This window comes from Actinia tenebrosa, unplaced genomic scaffold (genome assembly GCF_029948245.1).
Source record: "Actinia tenebrosa isolate PJP-AT-01 unplaced genomic scaffold, QUT_ActTen_1.0 PGA_scaffold15__27_contigs__length_11533743, whole genome shotgun sequence".
Classification (NCBI taxonomy): Eukaryota; Metazoa; Cnidaria; class Anthozoa; order Actiniaria; family Actiniidae; genus Actinia; species Actinia tenebrosa.
The window spans coordinates 5,957,519-5,972,205 of record NW_028292575.1 but is presented as its reverse complement, the minus strand read 5'-3'; the positions used below and the strand labels follow the sequence as shown (position 1 = coordinate 5,972,205).

The following is a 14,687-nucleotide window of genomic DNA, read 5'->3' as shown; positions in this document are numbered from 1 at the left end:
TGTTCCAGGAAGTGGTAAAAAAAAAAACGGTTTCGTGTGTGAGTGCGAATCATCACGTCACGACATATTTCAGTTTCAATTTATTTACAGCGTAAATGAAAATATTAAATGCAAATTTTTGAAAAGTAAAGTTATATTTAGCTTTCGTTTACAGCATAATTGTCGAAGCATTTTAATTAAGAATCCGTATCTAGAAAAGATGTACTATAGACTACAGAAAACCAACCTATACACTTGGTCACGTCTTCCTTATTAAAATTCATTTTTTATTCAGTCTTATCATGTAACTGTAACTCTATCCAGCTGATCTGAGATTGTGAAGTAGAAATGACGTCGCTGTAAAACTGAGGTTCATGAAGCCTGTGAAAATTGACCAGCAAAAAATAAAAACCTGTCCACTATTGCAATAAAAATATAGAGTGAAGACATTTAACCTGTGAAATAAAAATTATTAGTCAACATGTAATAGTCAAATAAACACAAAAGAAAACAATGGAATTAGGGTCTACTAATGTGTGTTAGTCAAATATCTATTTCACGGGTTTAATGACTTAACTCTAAAACTCCTTAGTTATTGTGTTACTGTTATCAACCTCTTATTAGCAAAGTGATTTTTTTTATTTGGTAACCTAGAAATCCATAATTTCACAGAGAAAAAGTGGCACCTCAGTTTTGCAAATTTTCTTGCTTTTGATAGGCTAACATTTTCTGTCACAATCAGCTGTATATAGGTATGCTATCCTTTTATATTTTAGCATAGTTAATGGAGCGAAATGGTTGGGAAACCTACTACTCCATGTTTTTGTTCGTCTTTATCCATTGTTATATATGACGTTGACCGTGCACAGTGAAGGAAAAGTTGCTCCATTTGTTCACAGTATTCGGAAATATAGAATTTTTTTACCCTTAAAAATCGTTAAAATAAATAATCGCTAAAATAATCGCTAAAATATGTATCATTTGTTAATTAATCCTATATGATTAATATTAATTGTTTATTGAAAATGAAATTGCCCTCAGTTTCAATGCTTTCTTATTTATCATCTAGTAATTTAACTGTATCTGCGCGGAAGTATTTATCCGCATGATTTTGGTCATGGAATGAAAGTTTTCACTTTCAAAGTGTTCATACATGAAAATAATAAGGAAATAAGTATTTTCAGCCATACTTGCTTTGGTTCCTTGTGCACGGTCAGTAGCACGTGATGGCAAAACAATAGCTTTGTTCTATGGCGTTTCAAACCATTCTACTCCATTAACTATGATTTTAGCATCAAAATGTCAATACATAGATCAGAGAAAGTAAAAGTAACATTTTTATAATCAGACGTTCTTTTAGGCTTTGCATAACTTTCCTGGTGGAACCAGAATGTTTCCTTTTGGAACGCCTGGGTTAAAGTTGTTCTAAGTCAGATTACTGTTAGTCCTGTATCACCTTTTTATAAAGGCTTTAGTTCTCTTAGAAATCAATTGTGAATTAACACGGCTAATTAGGCCTTGAATAACTTTGATAGCAGCACAATATCTAACAGGTTTCTAACTTATAACTTTTCTTATGGAACATCTGGGTTTAGTTAGTTCTAAGGCATATTTTTAAAAATTCCCGTATCACTTTGACAAAACTTTGATTAGTACAGTAACAATGCAACATGCATACCAAGGTTTGGATCAAAGAGATCTAATGTGAAATAAGTCTTTTATGTACAAAAGTTCAATCGACATCCTCGTAGGTTGGATCTTCTGCCAGGCCTACATTATTAGGGTCAGGTCCTTCTAACACATGGTACAGAGGGTTAGGGCCACTATCTTTAACAGACTCTGATTCCCTCGATTCTGAAGTTGGTTGGTCTTCAGGCATTCCATTATTAGTATCAGGTCTTTCTAAGACATGGTACAAAGGATTAGGGCCACTATCATTAACAGCCTCCGACTCCCTCGATTTTGAAGTTGGTTGCTTTTCAGGCATTCCATTATTAGTATCAGGTACTTCTAACACATGGTACAAAGGGTTAGGGCCACTATCTTTAACAGCCTCTGATTCCTTCGTTTCTGAATTTGGTTTGTCCTCTGGTATTCCATTATTAGTATCAGGTCCTTCTAAGATATGGTACAAAGGATTAGGGCCACTATCCTTAACAGCCTCCGATTCCCTCGTTTCTGACTGGCTTGGACATGATCTCTTTTTAGGATCATGTATTTCAGATACTAAGTACAAAGGATTGTGGTCACTACCTTCAACAGACCCTGATTTCTTGGCTTCTGAGTTTTTCGAATTTCGATTTACGATCGCTTTGTTCAATTTCTCGCATTCAATATTTTCATATTCCGGTGTTTCACGTGACAAGGACTGGTGCATACTAGAGTCGTCACCTATGTTTAGTGCTGTGGCAGTTTCATTAGGTGCATTTAGTAAGACGTCTCCTCTACGGGATAAAAAGAAACACGCCTTATTTTTAGCACAACGATCAAATATATTTTTGGGGCTTGATGAAGCGCCTAGTACATAAATCAAAATTTTACCTTTCGTATGTTGGATTCATTACTGAGCGATCGACGACTCCTTCTGTATCTCTGTGTTAAAATAAAAGCGGTTAACTGAATATTGCTACAGAAACGTCTGAATGATATTCTCTCAGTGCGAGAAAAAAGTAGATCCTACCGTTTTGAGTTCCTGGCACGGCTTCTAGTTCTTCTGATCCTATATGAGTGAAATCAAATTTTACACAATCAGTGTGCGAAATCATGTAAAACAGCCTGTAAAGTTTTAGCTTTTATCCTATAGATTGACACTCCGCACCGAGATAGTGTGAAGTACTTTATACTCTATTGTCCGCACCTAATTAATGTACAGATTACGCAAGATAATGTTTTAGCTGACGACATCAATGGAGAGACTATACCCGCCCTCCAGACCGTACGTACAGCTTATGTCTTTAGTGCACTAACTGCAACTGCATCATGAGGTCAAAAATCATCTAATCAATTGATAGGATGCATTTTTTCCACGGCTACGACAAGGGTTTTGAACACATACCCTCCATCACAACGTACCCAGCCAGCATACCTGCACTGATTTATGATCATGATGAGAAGAACAACTCCAATCAGCAAACAAACTGCAGGTATCACGATGACAACGATTCCTTTCTTTCCACTGCTGAAAGGGGAATGTTTCAAGGATTCTGCATTAGACTTGTCGTCTTGATGTCTTGGTTGTGGTGTTGATGCTTTTGTACTACTTATCTTGATGGTACTTGATTTTAGTTCAGTCGTAAAAACGTTTCTCTTAGACGAAGGCGTTGAGGAAGGTGTTGATGGTGTTGTGACAGGCACTGTAGGAATACAGCAAGAATATAGGCTATGAACATGAGGGGGAAATTCTTCAGTAAGGTCTGTGATCCCCATTCCAATAATTTTCCTGAATGCAATCAATCATCATAATTAGCTTTTCACGGTTCTTCGAATTCGCCCAGCATATCTACTCACCTTGTGGTATAAACAGACGATATTTTGCTCTGAATCCAGAGTTGTAGTTTGTTTCATCCGAACGAAAGACGAACCGTAAATCACTGTTTGCTGACAATGTAAAGGGTACCGTGGTATTAAGGGAAATGGTATACCACGATCTAGGACCGCCATTGATCCTTTTAGAATATCTCAAAGAGTCGTTATCATTCAAAGAGAAGTAAGTGAAACGAACACGTAGGGTGTGATTATCAGGGACCATAATCCTCCACGAGCACAGCTGTCCATCCGGGTATTTACCAGGGAATCCAGGGGACTTGAATGTACCTTTCTTGTCTCTCAATATGTACTTGCAGCCTAAAGAATGATAAATATAATTTTTAGACTGTAAAAATTTAAATTTTCAAATGTAAAGCATTTTACTTTTTGCAACTTACTTTCATAATAGCAGTAGAACATGGTGATTCCCTGATGCTTTCTGTGCCCAAGCTCATGATATGGCACTTCTCCATAAGTCTGTTTACCACTTTTCTTGATATAGTTCCGTGTGTGGTACTTGATCCATTCAGTAGTTGCTACCATCCATTTGACTTGTTGACAGTCACGTGACCCATAAGGCAGCAGATAAAAGGGTTTGGTTATCGGTAACGAGATTGGAATCTTTTTGTCACCACTTGTTTGACAGGCAAAGTACAACTTCATGTATATAAATGATCTCCTAGTCTTCTTGACATACACTCGAAATTTAGTTAATTTATATTCAACATTGTTGTTATTTTTCTCGTCATACATAAGAATCGATCCCGATCTCATGCGATGCAACTTCTCTTTTTCGTGCATGTATACACAATATTGTCCTACAACATAACATATAACTATTATAGGAAGAGAAAATGAACTAAGAGAAGGAATCTCTGGTATTCATGCTTGTAACCATGATAGGAACTGTTTGATGCTATTTTTAGAATCACATTTGCCATCGTCCGTTTTTCTGCATTCGCATACTGCGCGCGCTTAACGATGTTTACTCACGTTTCATTTAACATAGGAAAACATGACAAAACAAGTTTTAGCGTCAAAGATTCTAAAATAAGGATCAAATATATAACAATAGCATCAAGGAGTGCCCATAGCGAGGCACTGGAATTCCTTCTCTTAGCTTATTTTCTCTGGATTATAGGGTAACGCCGAGATTGTTGTCGATATCGAAATATCGTGAACGAGTATTATGCCCAAGTATCACATTTTGTCGGGGCTTTGAGTGAGAAAAACAAAATGACTCTGTGTTATGAGGTTTAAGTTTTGAATAGGAAGTTCCCTATCATACAAATAATATTCAGCAAAAAACATTCTCATCATTAGCATCCTTTGCAAGCAAAAAAAGTCTTGGTCATGCTTTTATCTTTTGGGAATGTATGCAACCCATCCATCTTTACCTGATACTGATACTAGCCTACCGTGGTTTAGGCTATTTCATAATTTTCGCATACGAGAACGTAAATAAACACTGCTAGTTGCTATATATAAACTGACCTGATGGCCAAACTTCACCGTCTTTGTTTGTCTTGCTGCAAAAATGTCTCTTCACATGACTGCGAGCAACTTTTCCATCGATGTGTAAGGTTTGTGATCTGTTATTACTTGGGTTTGTATCTATTGTGTCTTGGTAAAGATATCCCTTGTCATCCCATCCTGCAGGACATCCTGTCCTGGGCTTGAGAAGAGTATACTTACCATAAGGCCATGTGGGCGGTGAGCCTGAGGATAATAGAGGATATATATAAACAACGTTAAATTATTATAACGCATGCGCGTCGACAGTCTGAACGGTCAGTCTGAGTAAAGTATATTCACTATAAGGCCATATGTGGGGCCTGAGGATAACGGAGGATATATTGAAACAACACAAGCTATACCCAGAGCCAGGGCCCAGTTGCATAAAGCTCTCTTAAGATTAAGAAGCTAAAAAACACTCGTAAGTATTGTCTTAGTACAATTTCCTATTGTTTTGGAACAATACTTACGGATGCTCTTATCTTAAGAGAGCTTTATGCAATTTTTTGAGACCAGGATTTCTTGGACTTCCAGTATAAGAGCGCATGCGTTAAAAGGGAAAAAAATGAAAAAAATATGTTCCCGATTTAAAATTTGTATTTTGATCGTAAGTTATCACAGAACTCTGTTTGAAAGCATGATTTTCATATTGATTATATTTCACTTCCGAAAAATTGCGCATGCGCCAAAAATTGGATTATGCCAGAGCCCTCGTTCTTCGCCGCAGTCCAGAAGAAACGTAGGCTGTTGGTACGAGATTAGAAATAACATAACTGAATTACTCTAACGCATGCGTGACAGTCTTATTCAGTCTGTCACGTAATAAGAGAAACAGTTTTATGGCTTATCAAAATATTGAAGTATTAAAGACTGAATTTATTGCTGTGTCCACTTAAGCATTTAGATTTTTAAAAAAACATTTTTTATATTAGGCATTAATTTTTAGATTTTCAGATGCCTATTTATAATACGTTGAGTGTTTATATTATTTATATACGGTTTCCGCTTGACAACTATATATGACGCGGAAATCCCTGATATGTATTAGATTCGATATTACGGGAATGACTTTAACACTCGACATGTCACAAGATCTTACCTTTATTCTCTACTGCTGTTTGTAGAAGAATCACAAAAACGAATGAACACCACGGATACATCGTGTAAGTGGCTTGGAACACGAGACGGCCACCTCACTTAATATTTCTCTTCGTGTGTAAGAGTTGGTTGTGTATCTCAGCAGTAGACTTTCATTCTCTGTTCTACGTTCTACTCGCGCTACGACTGGTTTCGAAACATCCTAACTACCCCTCCCCTACACGGTAGATTCATTTCGTTTGGGGGGGAGGGGGAGGGGGAGGGGGAGGGCTCGTGTGGCAGTAGAATAAGGCGATATCGTCAGTAAATGAGAGAGAAGGTTCAGTAATGTGTGCAGAAGACGATAGATTTCTATAAGATGGCTTTGAAAAGCTGCCACCTTTGTGTTTGTGGCTTATTTGTCATGGATTCATGAAACGTTTTCAATACTAAATGTTCTAAACCAACATTCTAATTAAACTTTTGTCATTGAAAATAATGAAATCATAACGCAATATATGCACCGTCGCATCACTTCAGCCACATTTGATGACAGAAAGATATAATCTCTTTCACTTAAGAAAATGAAACGTGTAGTAGTAAAAAATACCATTTGTCACCTTCCAACGGCTAGAGCTTCTTTCAACACTAAAATGTCGTCGCCCTTGCTGATCCCAGAAGTATTTCAAGGGTAGTGACTGTTATCCAGAAAGCCATCACATAGCTTCCTTTTTGGTTTTACCTCATCCTTTATTCTATTATTCTTCAACTTCAATGCAATGGGAGTTGACTAGTTACCCAATACACCTCCCCTGATGATTTCAGCGGTACGACTAAATTGCATTACCTATTTTATATTTTCTCGATCGTTCTTTTCCTTCGCAAAACTCAACATATGCTAAATTAGGATTGAATTTAATAACAATTCAATTTTGTCTTTTGACTCTCTTGGAAATGCTTGCAACCCATCAATCAAGGCTTTGCACCATCACGTGACGGCAGCCATGTTAGATTTGCAGGAACGATACCTAAGAAAGAATTCAATTCCCGAGAGCAACTTGAAGAGATTTTATTGTTCTGCCATCTAACCACAGGCAGTCCAAGCTGTATTATGGGCGCCACCGACACGTGATGGTGCAAAACCTCTATTGAACAAATGAAAAGGAATAACACTTTAACACCATGTTCTTAAAGAGTACGTAAATAATTTAATGATGTCCTTTCTTTAATTGTCAGAGTGCAATTACAAGAGATCTTGAAGTAGCTTGGTCCATATTTGTACACTGCGTGAAGTCGAGTTCTTCTGTTCAGGAGGCCTGGTACATATGGTCCTCCATCAGTGGTTTGGCCTGAATGAGTGTGGTGGTTTAATGTGGAGAAAAAGGGGTATGTTGCTCACTTGCTTGTCCTGCTTGTCTGATGCAGATATTCTTATGTTTTCTTCTGTCTCATCTAGTTTCTTTTAAGAAAAATAACTAAAATAATAACATTAAAATGATTGATGTGGGCTTCCTGTGAAAGCTGTGTCACTACAAGGGGAAATTACAGGGAGGAAGGGGGAGTGAATAGGTCTACGGATTGGTGGGTTTCGCAAATGATTTAGTCCCGATTTCGGATTCAGAGTAAAATTTAAACGGATTGGCGCATCCTGCAAATGCGGCGGATTTCGGTTTTATCCATTTCTTTACGGATCGACGGATTGTGGCATTATCAACAATTACCTTATGATACTAATGTTTTACCTTCCTTTAATTGAGTACACTGTCACTGCTATATTCTCGCCTGTCTTCATAGTGTTTTAACTTTCTATGAGTAACTATTGTCATCACACACCCAGAGTTGTTTGGGGTAAAAATCGCTTTACCCCCGAATGATATTTGAATTTAACTCAAAATATTAGGTTGAATATTTTGGCTGAAGCGTATTATAGGTGATCGTTTAACACCTTCCTTGAAGTTAAACCTGCTTTACCCAAAATGAAAGGGTAAAGGTTGTCAGCTGTTTTGGGTGAGTTTCACCTATAGTTAAGTAACATTTACCCTTCATTTTATCATCTCTTTATATTTTATTTGAGGTATTAGATACCTTTGGCATCCCCTCTTCCCCGAGAAGGTTCATCGACATTAACACATTTTGAATTAATTTTCAAAATTTGCCTTGAAGACTTCACTTCTCCTTGGCTACCAATATCCCACCTAATTACAAATTAGTTCTTACTTGTTACGTGAAATACCATTTTCTAACTTTTAACCAATCAATTCTTACTCACCGCTCGGTGCAGACCAAGATGTTGTAGACGCCATTGTTGTTGTATCGGTGGACATTGTAGGTATTTCTGTAGGCGTAGTTAAAGCTATTGATATAAGAACAAGAACACACTCAGATTATTTTTAACAATTATTCGTCGAAAGCGAAGTGAATATCGGACTGAGCCACTTAGTTCTCTGGGAACCACTGCAAAATCGAGCTTCTCGTGGAATGGAGGTGAAAAGCTAACTAGTATTACTTCCGCTGTGGCAAACTTTGGGAAATTAACATCATAATCACTGCTCTAGCAGTTATTATCGTCTTAGAGTCATTTTCTAACAGGATATTCGGCAAATTTTATTCACCCCTTGGTGTAGTTGTAGCTAGGGATATAAGACCAAGAATATAGGTTATACAAACAGATAGTGAAAATGGAGTGAGCAATAGCCAAAACAAATTCGTCCCTGTTCAAAAAGAATACTTTGTACTCGAGCTCCGACCATCAAACCCATAAGTTCGTATCTTTACTCACCTTGTGGTATGGACACACGGTATTCTGCTCTGAATCCAGAGCTGGTCTTTGATTCATCCGAACTAAAGACGAACAGTACGTCACTGTCGCTTAGCAAGGTAAACGGTACCGATAAATTAAGGGGAATCGTATGCCACGATCTAAAACTTCCATTGCTTCTTGTAGAGTATCTTTCAGAATATCTCAAAGTGTCGTTGTCATTCAAAGAGACGTTAGTGAAGCGAACTTGCACAGTGTGATTAACAGGGACCATGATCCTCCACGAGCACAGCTGTCCATCCGGGTATTTACCAGGGAAGCCAGGGGACTGGAAAACACCTTTCTTGTCTGTCAGAGTGTAGTTACAACCTGAAATTAAACATTGTTGATATTAAGCTTGAACGTCAACCCCGTTGCTGTATTTCGATTTGATGATGTAATCTCGTCCCTAATACCATTTATGAACTTGCATAAGGAGCTTTACAATTTTGATAACTTTGAACAGTGCCCTATAAAAATATATAAATATTTGCCAATGGTTAGACGAGTTTGATGTAGCTTGAATCACCATGTGAAATGACAGCCCCACCTTATTTTTACAGACGTTAAGCATAGCTATAGAGAGTTACAAGTGTACCCGTAGCGATTGTCACATGTCAACCTTTATGCCGGAATATATTTTTAAGAATTTTCGTTTATATTTTTTGCTTGAACACCCAGAGTTTGTTGCAGCCGCGCGGTTTGTTTGTTTACTTATATTTGTGTTGTTGTTGTACGTTGTCACCGAGATTGTTGTAGTTTTTTTGTTGCTTCCAAATTGTTAATGTTTATAGCTATTCGTAATCGAATATGGGCAAAGAACAACTCTTCTTTCCACTTACTTTTATAGTAGCAGTAAAACATCGTAATTCCAATGCGATTTTCAAATTTATATGCTGGTACTTTTCCTTTTGTAACCTTCTCTGTCCGGTACTTGATCCATTCAGTTGTTGCTACCATCCATTTGACTTGTTGACAGTCACGTGACCCATAAGGCAGCAGATAAAATGGTTTGGTTATCGGTAACGAGATAGGAATCTTTTTGTTCCCACTTGTGTAGCATTGAAAGTAAAATTCGATGTGTTTTTTTTGTCTATTGGAGTTTTCATTATAATAATCAACGAAGGAACTAGTGTATTTTACTGCGTCTTTGTTGTCAGTGTGTTCACCAGTCATTTTGATTGACCCAGATGAAAAGGTTTTATTCCCGTATATGCAGTATTGACCTACAACAGGAAAATATTGTCTATAAACCGCGTATTATACTTTCGAACAATCATGCAGAGCTGAAACTGAGATTTCTTGGCAAACGTACCTTGTGGCCAAACTGATGAGACTTCCGTTCCTGTTCTGATACAGAAAGATCTAACTACATAATAAGAAGCAACGTAACCATCAATATGAAGAATCCTTGATCTGTAATTACTCCCCTTACTTTTGGTATCTTGTAAAATCCAGGCTTTGTCTTTCCACTTAGTTGGACAACCATTTTTAGGCTTGATTAGAACGTACTCACCACCTGGCCATTGGGTCGAATCTGTACTAACGCAAAAAATCCTTAAATTTAGGTTAAAAATCTTTACCCCATATTTTGGCTGAAGTGATTACAGGTGATCGTTTACACCTTCCTTGAGGTTGAAGCTGCTGTACCCAAAATAAAAGGGTAAGGTTTGCCAGCTTATTCTCTCTCCAAAGGGTATATATTATTTCAATAAAGTTAGTCACCAAAACCTAGAAAGCTGTGATCGTCGAGAATCATGGGAAGTATTTTATATCCAACAAGTAAAGCTTTTGACAAAAACTGCAGCAGTTGAGGATACTCAGAGGAGGGGAACTTATAGCTGGTAGAAGATCTTAAGTCCATCAACAGTTATCAAGCGGTTGAAACATGTAAAATGTATCTACCCATAATCCTTGTCGGTCTCAACTTTGTAGCTTTTCAGGTGACTAACTTTATTCAAATAAGTATATATCGATCTAAACAGAATTGGAGTTATCCCACCTAATTACAAATTAGTTCTTACTTGTTAGGTGAAAGACCATTTTCTAACTTGATACTTTTAACCAACTAATTCTTATACTCACCGCCCGGTGCAGACCAAGATGTTGTAGACACTATTGTTGTTGTATCGGTAGACATTGTAGGTATTTCTGTAGGCGTAGTTAAAGCTATTGATATAAGAACAAGAACACACTCAGATTATTTTTAACAATTATTCGTCGAAAGCGAAGTGAATATCGGACTGAGCCACTTAGTTCTCTGGGAACCACTGCAAAATCGAGCTTCTCGTGGAATGGAGGTGAAAAGCTAACTAGTATTACTTCCGCTGTGGCAAACTTTGGGAAATTAACCTTATAATCACTGCTCTAGCAGTTATTATTGTCTTAGAATCATTTTCTAACAGGATATCCGGCAAATTTTACTCACCCCTTGCTGTAGTTGTAGCTAGGAATATAAGACCAAGAACATAGGTTATACAAACAGTAGTGAGAATGGAGTGAGCAATAGTCAAAACAAATTCGTCCCTGTTCAAAAAGCCGGATACTTTGTACTGGAGCTCCGACCATCAAATCCGAGTTCGTATCTTTACTCACCTTGTGGTATGGACACACGGTATTCTGCTCTGAATCCAGAGCTGTTGTTTGATTCATCCGAACTAAAGACGAACAGTACGTCACTGTCAGCTGACAACGAAAACGGTACCGTTGAATGAAGGGGAATCGTATGCCACGATCTAAAACTTCCATTGCTTCTTGTAGAGTATCTTTCAGAATATCTCAAAGTGTCGTTGTCATTCAAAGAGACGTTAGTGAAGCGAACTTGCACAGTGTGATTAACAGGGACCATGATCCTCCACGAGCACAGCTGTCCATCCGGGTATTTACCAGGGAAGCCAGGGGACTGGAAAACACCTTTCTTGTCTGTCAGAGTGTAGTTACAACCTGAAATTAAACATTGTTGATATTAAGCTTGAACGTCAACCCCGTTGCTGTATTTCGATTTGATGATGTAATCTCGTCCCTAATACCATTTATGAACTTGCATAAGGAGCTTTACAATTTTGATAACTTTGAACAGTGCCCTATAAAAATATATAAATATTTGCCAATGGTTAGACGAGTTTGATGTAGCTTGAATCACCATGTGAAATGACAGCCCCACCTTATTTTTACAGACGTTAAGCATAGCTATAGAGAGTTACAAGTGTATCCATAGCGATTGTCACATGTCAACCTTTATGCCGGAATATATTTTTAAACTTTTTCGTATATATTTTTTGCTTGAACACCCAGAGTTTGTTGCAGCCGCGCGGTTTGTTTGTTTACTTATATTTGTGTTGTTGTTGTACGTTGTCACCGAGATTGTTGTAGTTTTTTTGTTGCTTCCAAATTGTTAATGTTAACGTTTATAGCTATATGTTATCGAATATGGGCAAAGAGTCACTCTTCTTTCCACTTACTTTTATAGTAGCAGTAAAACATCGTTATAATTCCATTGTTATTTTCGAGTTGATATGCCGGTACTGTTCCTTTCATAGCGTTCTCTGTCCTGTACTTGATCCATTCCTTTGTTGCTACCATCCATTTGACTTGTTGACAGTCACGTGACCCATAAGGCAGCAGATAAAATGGTTTGGTTATCGGTAACGAGATTGGGATCTTTTTGTTACCACTTGTTTTGCATTGAAAGTGAAATTTGATGTGTTTTTTCTGTCTATTGGAGGTTTTATCATTGTAATCAACGAAGGAACTAGTGTATTTTACTGCGTCTTTGTTGTTATTGTGTTCACCAGTCATTTCAATTGACCCAGATGAAAAGCGTTTAGGCCTGTATATGCAGTATTGACCTACAACAGGAAAATATTGTCTATAAACCGCTTATTATACTTTCGAGCAATCATGCAGAGCTGAAACTGAGATTTCTTGGCAAACGTACCTTGTGGCCAAGCTGATGAGCCTTCCTTTCCTGTTCTAATGCAAAAAGATCTTACTACATAACGAGGAGTAACATAACCATCAATATGAAGGATCCTTGATCTGTTGTTACTCCCGTACATTTTGGTATCTTGTAAAATCCAGGCTTTATCTTTCCAATTGTTTGGACAACCAGTTTTAGGCTTGAGTAGAACGTACTCACCACCAGGCCATTGGGTCGAACCTGTAACGCAACCATTGTGAACTTTAATTTTGTGGTTGTTTTTGAGGCTAAACAAATAATAATGTCATCCAACATGGCTGCCGGATTCCACCCTTAGTAACATGAGTACAGCAGAGCTGAATAACGTACGCACATGCGCCAAATCAGTAGTAGAAGTAACATGCAATCTTGTCCCAAGAACCTGCATTTCTCCTGGTCAACACCAAGCAACGGCATGGTGCTGTCTGGTGATAACGAAGGTTCTCGCACCATCATGTTGTTAATAAACAAATTCAAGGTAACTGACACCGAAATATTGGTCGAAATTTCCTGAGAAAGCAACTCAAAATAAAAAACAAATAGACAAGACTAGAAAGAGAGACTGGGTTTGTAGCCTAGTGAAACCAACCTCCATGTGTCCACCGACTTATCTTGCTTAAATTTTTTAATGCCATTTACTAAAGAAACGTTTACCATAGAGTGACCACAGTAAATCCGTGAAACTTTAGTAATACTAAATAGCACAATTTCATGCAAATTCCATTGTTTTCTATTGTTTAATTAGCACTATTTTGTACTATTTAGTAATTAGTGTTTCACGGATTAATTGTTTGCACTCTGTCTTTTAAAGTCCTGTACATTTCTCGTGATTCATTTTACTGAAGGAATGGCTAATGGTTATATCGTGGGTTATGTTATAATTTCATCAGGTTGTTTATATTAGGGAAATGCTTCTTTAAGTTGGTGCTGAACAATAAACTGACATCATCTATGCATTTTTGACAGCTGATGGCAGAATAACTTTTAAAATAACGTGTCTTTCTAAAGTTACCCGAGTAGTTGATGCATTGATCTGATTGACTATCATTTCTCTACTTTACATCGATTAGACCAACTGAAAATGTTTTTGTCGCATGTTGAGTAGAGCAAAAGACACTATTGTGTCGAAACATGCACTTCCTCTGCATGTTAATCATAGAATCTATTCTAAACTGTTATCTTAAATTAAGTTATTATTCTATTATTATTAGATCCTATTATTTTATTAGTTTAGAATAAGCTAATACGATATAATAAGTTCCTGATCTTATTTAAGCAAAAAATTCTTAAATTTATTTTTCAGATTTCAATTTCCACTAATTCAAAACTAATGTCGCATAAATAGATGGATGTCTCCATTTCGGTAATTGTCCAATCTTTAAGTTTGCCTCGACTAATTTGGACGAGCCTTTATCTTCCTGTGGGTGATTTTTCTAGGAGCAGATTAAATATGGCTTACCTTTCACGTAGCTTTCTCGTAGAAGAATTACAAGCACCACAGAATACCACACCTGTACAGAACACATTATAGTACCGAACTCATTAAATTGCTTCTGAAACCATTCGAGTCATTTGAGGTAATTAGTCATCACGCGGAATTCATTTTCGACCTCCTCTGAAAGGCTGAAGTAACGTAACAGCGTATAATCGTCCCCCTCCTCGAGAAGATTTTTTTTACAAGGGTGGGGATCAGGATCAGAGGATCTCAAAATTTAAAAGAACAGATTTACATTTTACACTTGCTGATAGAAATTCACACACACACAGCGATGTTTAATCCCTACCAAGTAGCATTAGTGGATTTCTTCAAGATTTTTTTGAGATAATAAATTTATA

The 14,687-nt window shown here is 37.3% G+C and overlaps 2 protein-coding genes across 3 annotated transcripts; both read right to left on the bottom strand.

Moving 5' to 3' along the window:
- Window positions 1-245: 245 nt before the first annotated feature.
- Window positions 246-6,259, bottom strand: LOC148910947 (uncharacterized). 2 transcript variants are annotated; one of them, XM_089030524.1, is made up of 9 exons: window positions 6,119-6,259; window positions 4,999-5,223; window positions 3,903-4,322; window positions 3,487-3,822; window positions 3,065-3,332; window positions 2,660-2,698; window positions 2,521-2,571; window positions 2,233-2,423; window positions 246-2,097 (listed from the first exon to the last, which is right to left on the bottom strand). In XM_089030524.1, the coding sequence occupies exons 1-9, from the start codon at window positions 6,177-6,179 to the stop codon at window positions 1,712-1,714; spliced, it is 1,977 nt and encodes a 658-aa protein (XP_088886650.1). In that variant the 5' UTR covers window positions 6,180-6,259; the 3' UTR covers window positions 246-1,711. The 2 variants fall into 2 exon arrangements, with proteins under 2 accessions (XP_088886650.1, XP_088886649.1); XM_089030523.1 differs by having other exon boundaries at window positions 246-2,423.
- A 1,022-nt stretch (window positions 6,260-7,281) lies between these two features.
- LOC148910946 (CUB and sushi domain-containing protein 2-like) lies at window positions 7,282-14,453 on the bottom strand. Its single transcript, XM_089030520.1, has 11 exons — window positions 14,311-14,453; window positions 12,831-13,052; window positions 12,355-12,741; window positions 11,489-11,836; window positions 10,979-11,062; window positions 10,209-10,430; window positions 9,736-10,119; window positions 8,876-9,223; window positions 8,709-8,726; window positions 8,366-8,449; window positions 7,282-7,445 (listed from the first exon to the last, which is right to left on the bottom strand). The coding sequence occupies exons 1-11, from the start codon at window positions 14,375-14,377 to the stop codon at window positions 7,285-7,287; spliced, it is 2,325 nt and encodes a 774-aa protein (XP_088886646.1). The 5' UTR covers window positions 14,378-14,453; the 3' UTR covers window positions 7,282-7,284.
- Between the last annotated feature and the right edge of the window lie 234 nt (window positions 14,454-14,687).

Coding starts and splice junctions, on each gene's coding strand:
- LOC148910947 (XM_089030523.1), bottom strand. CDS start 6,179: ATGTATCCGTGGTGTTCATTCGTTTTTGTGATTCTTCTACAAACAGCA. Junction 2,699..3,064: donor ATGATCATAAATCAGTGCAG/GTATGCTGGCTG, acceptor TCACTCATATAG/GATCAGAAGAACTAGAAGCC. Junction 2,424..2,520: donor ATGAATCCAACATACGAAAG/GTAAAATTTTGA, acceptor TTTATCCCGTAG/AGGAGACGTCTTACTAAATG.
- LOC148910946 (XM_089030520.1), bottom strand. CDS start 14,377: ATGTGTTCTGTACAGGTGTGGTATTCTGTGGTGCTTGTAATTCTTCTA. Junction 11,063..11,488: donor CCGTGTGTCCATACCACAAG/GTGAGTAAAGAT, acceptor TTATATCAATAG/CTTTAACTACGCCTACAGAA. Junction 10,120..10,208: donor CTCATCAGTTTGGCCACAAG/GTACGTTTGCCA, acceptor TTCCTGTTGTAG/GTCAATACTGCATATACGGG.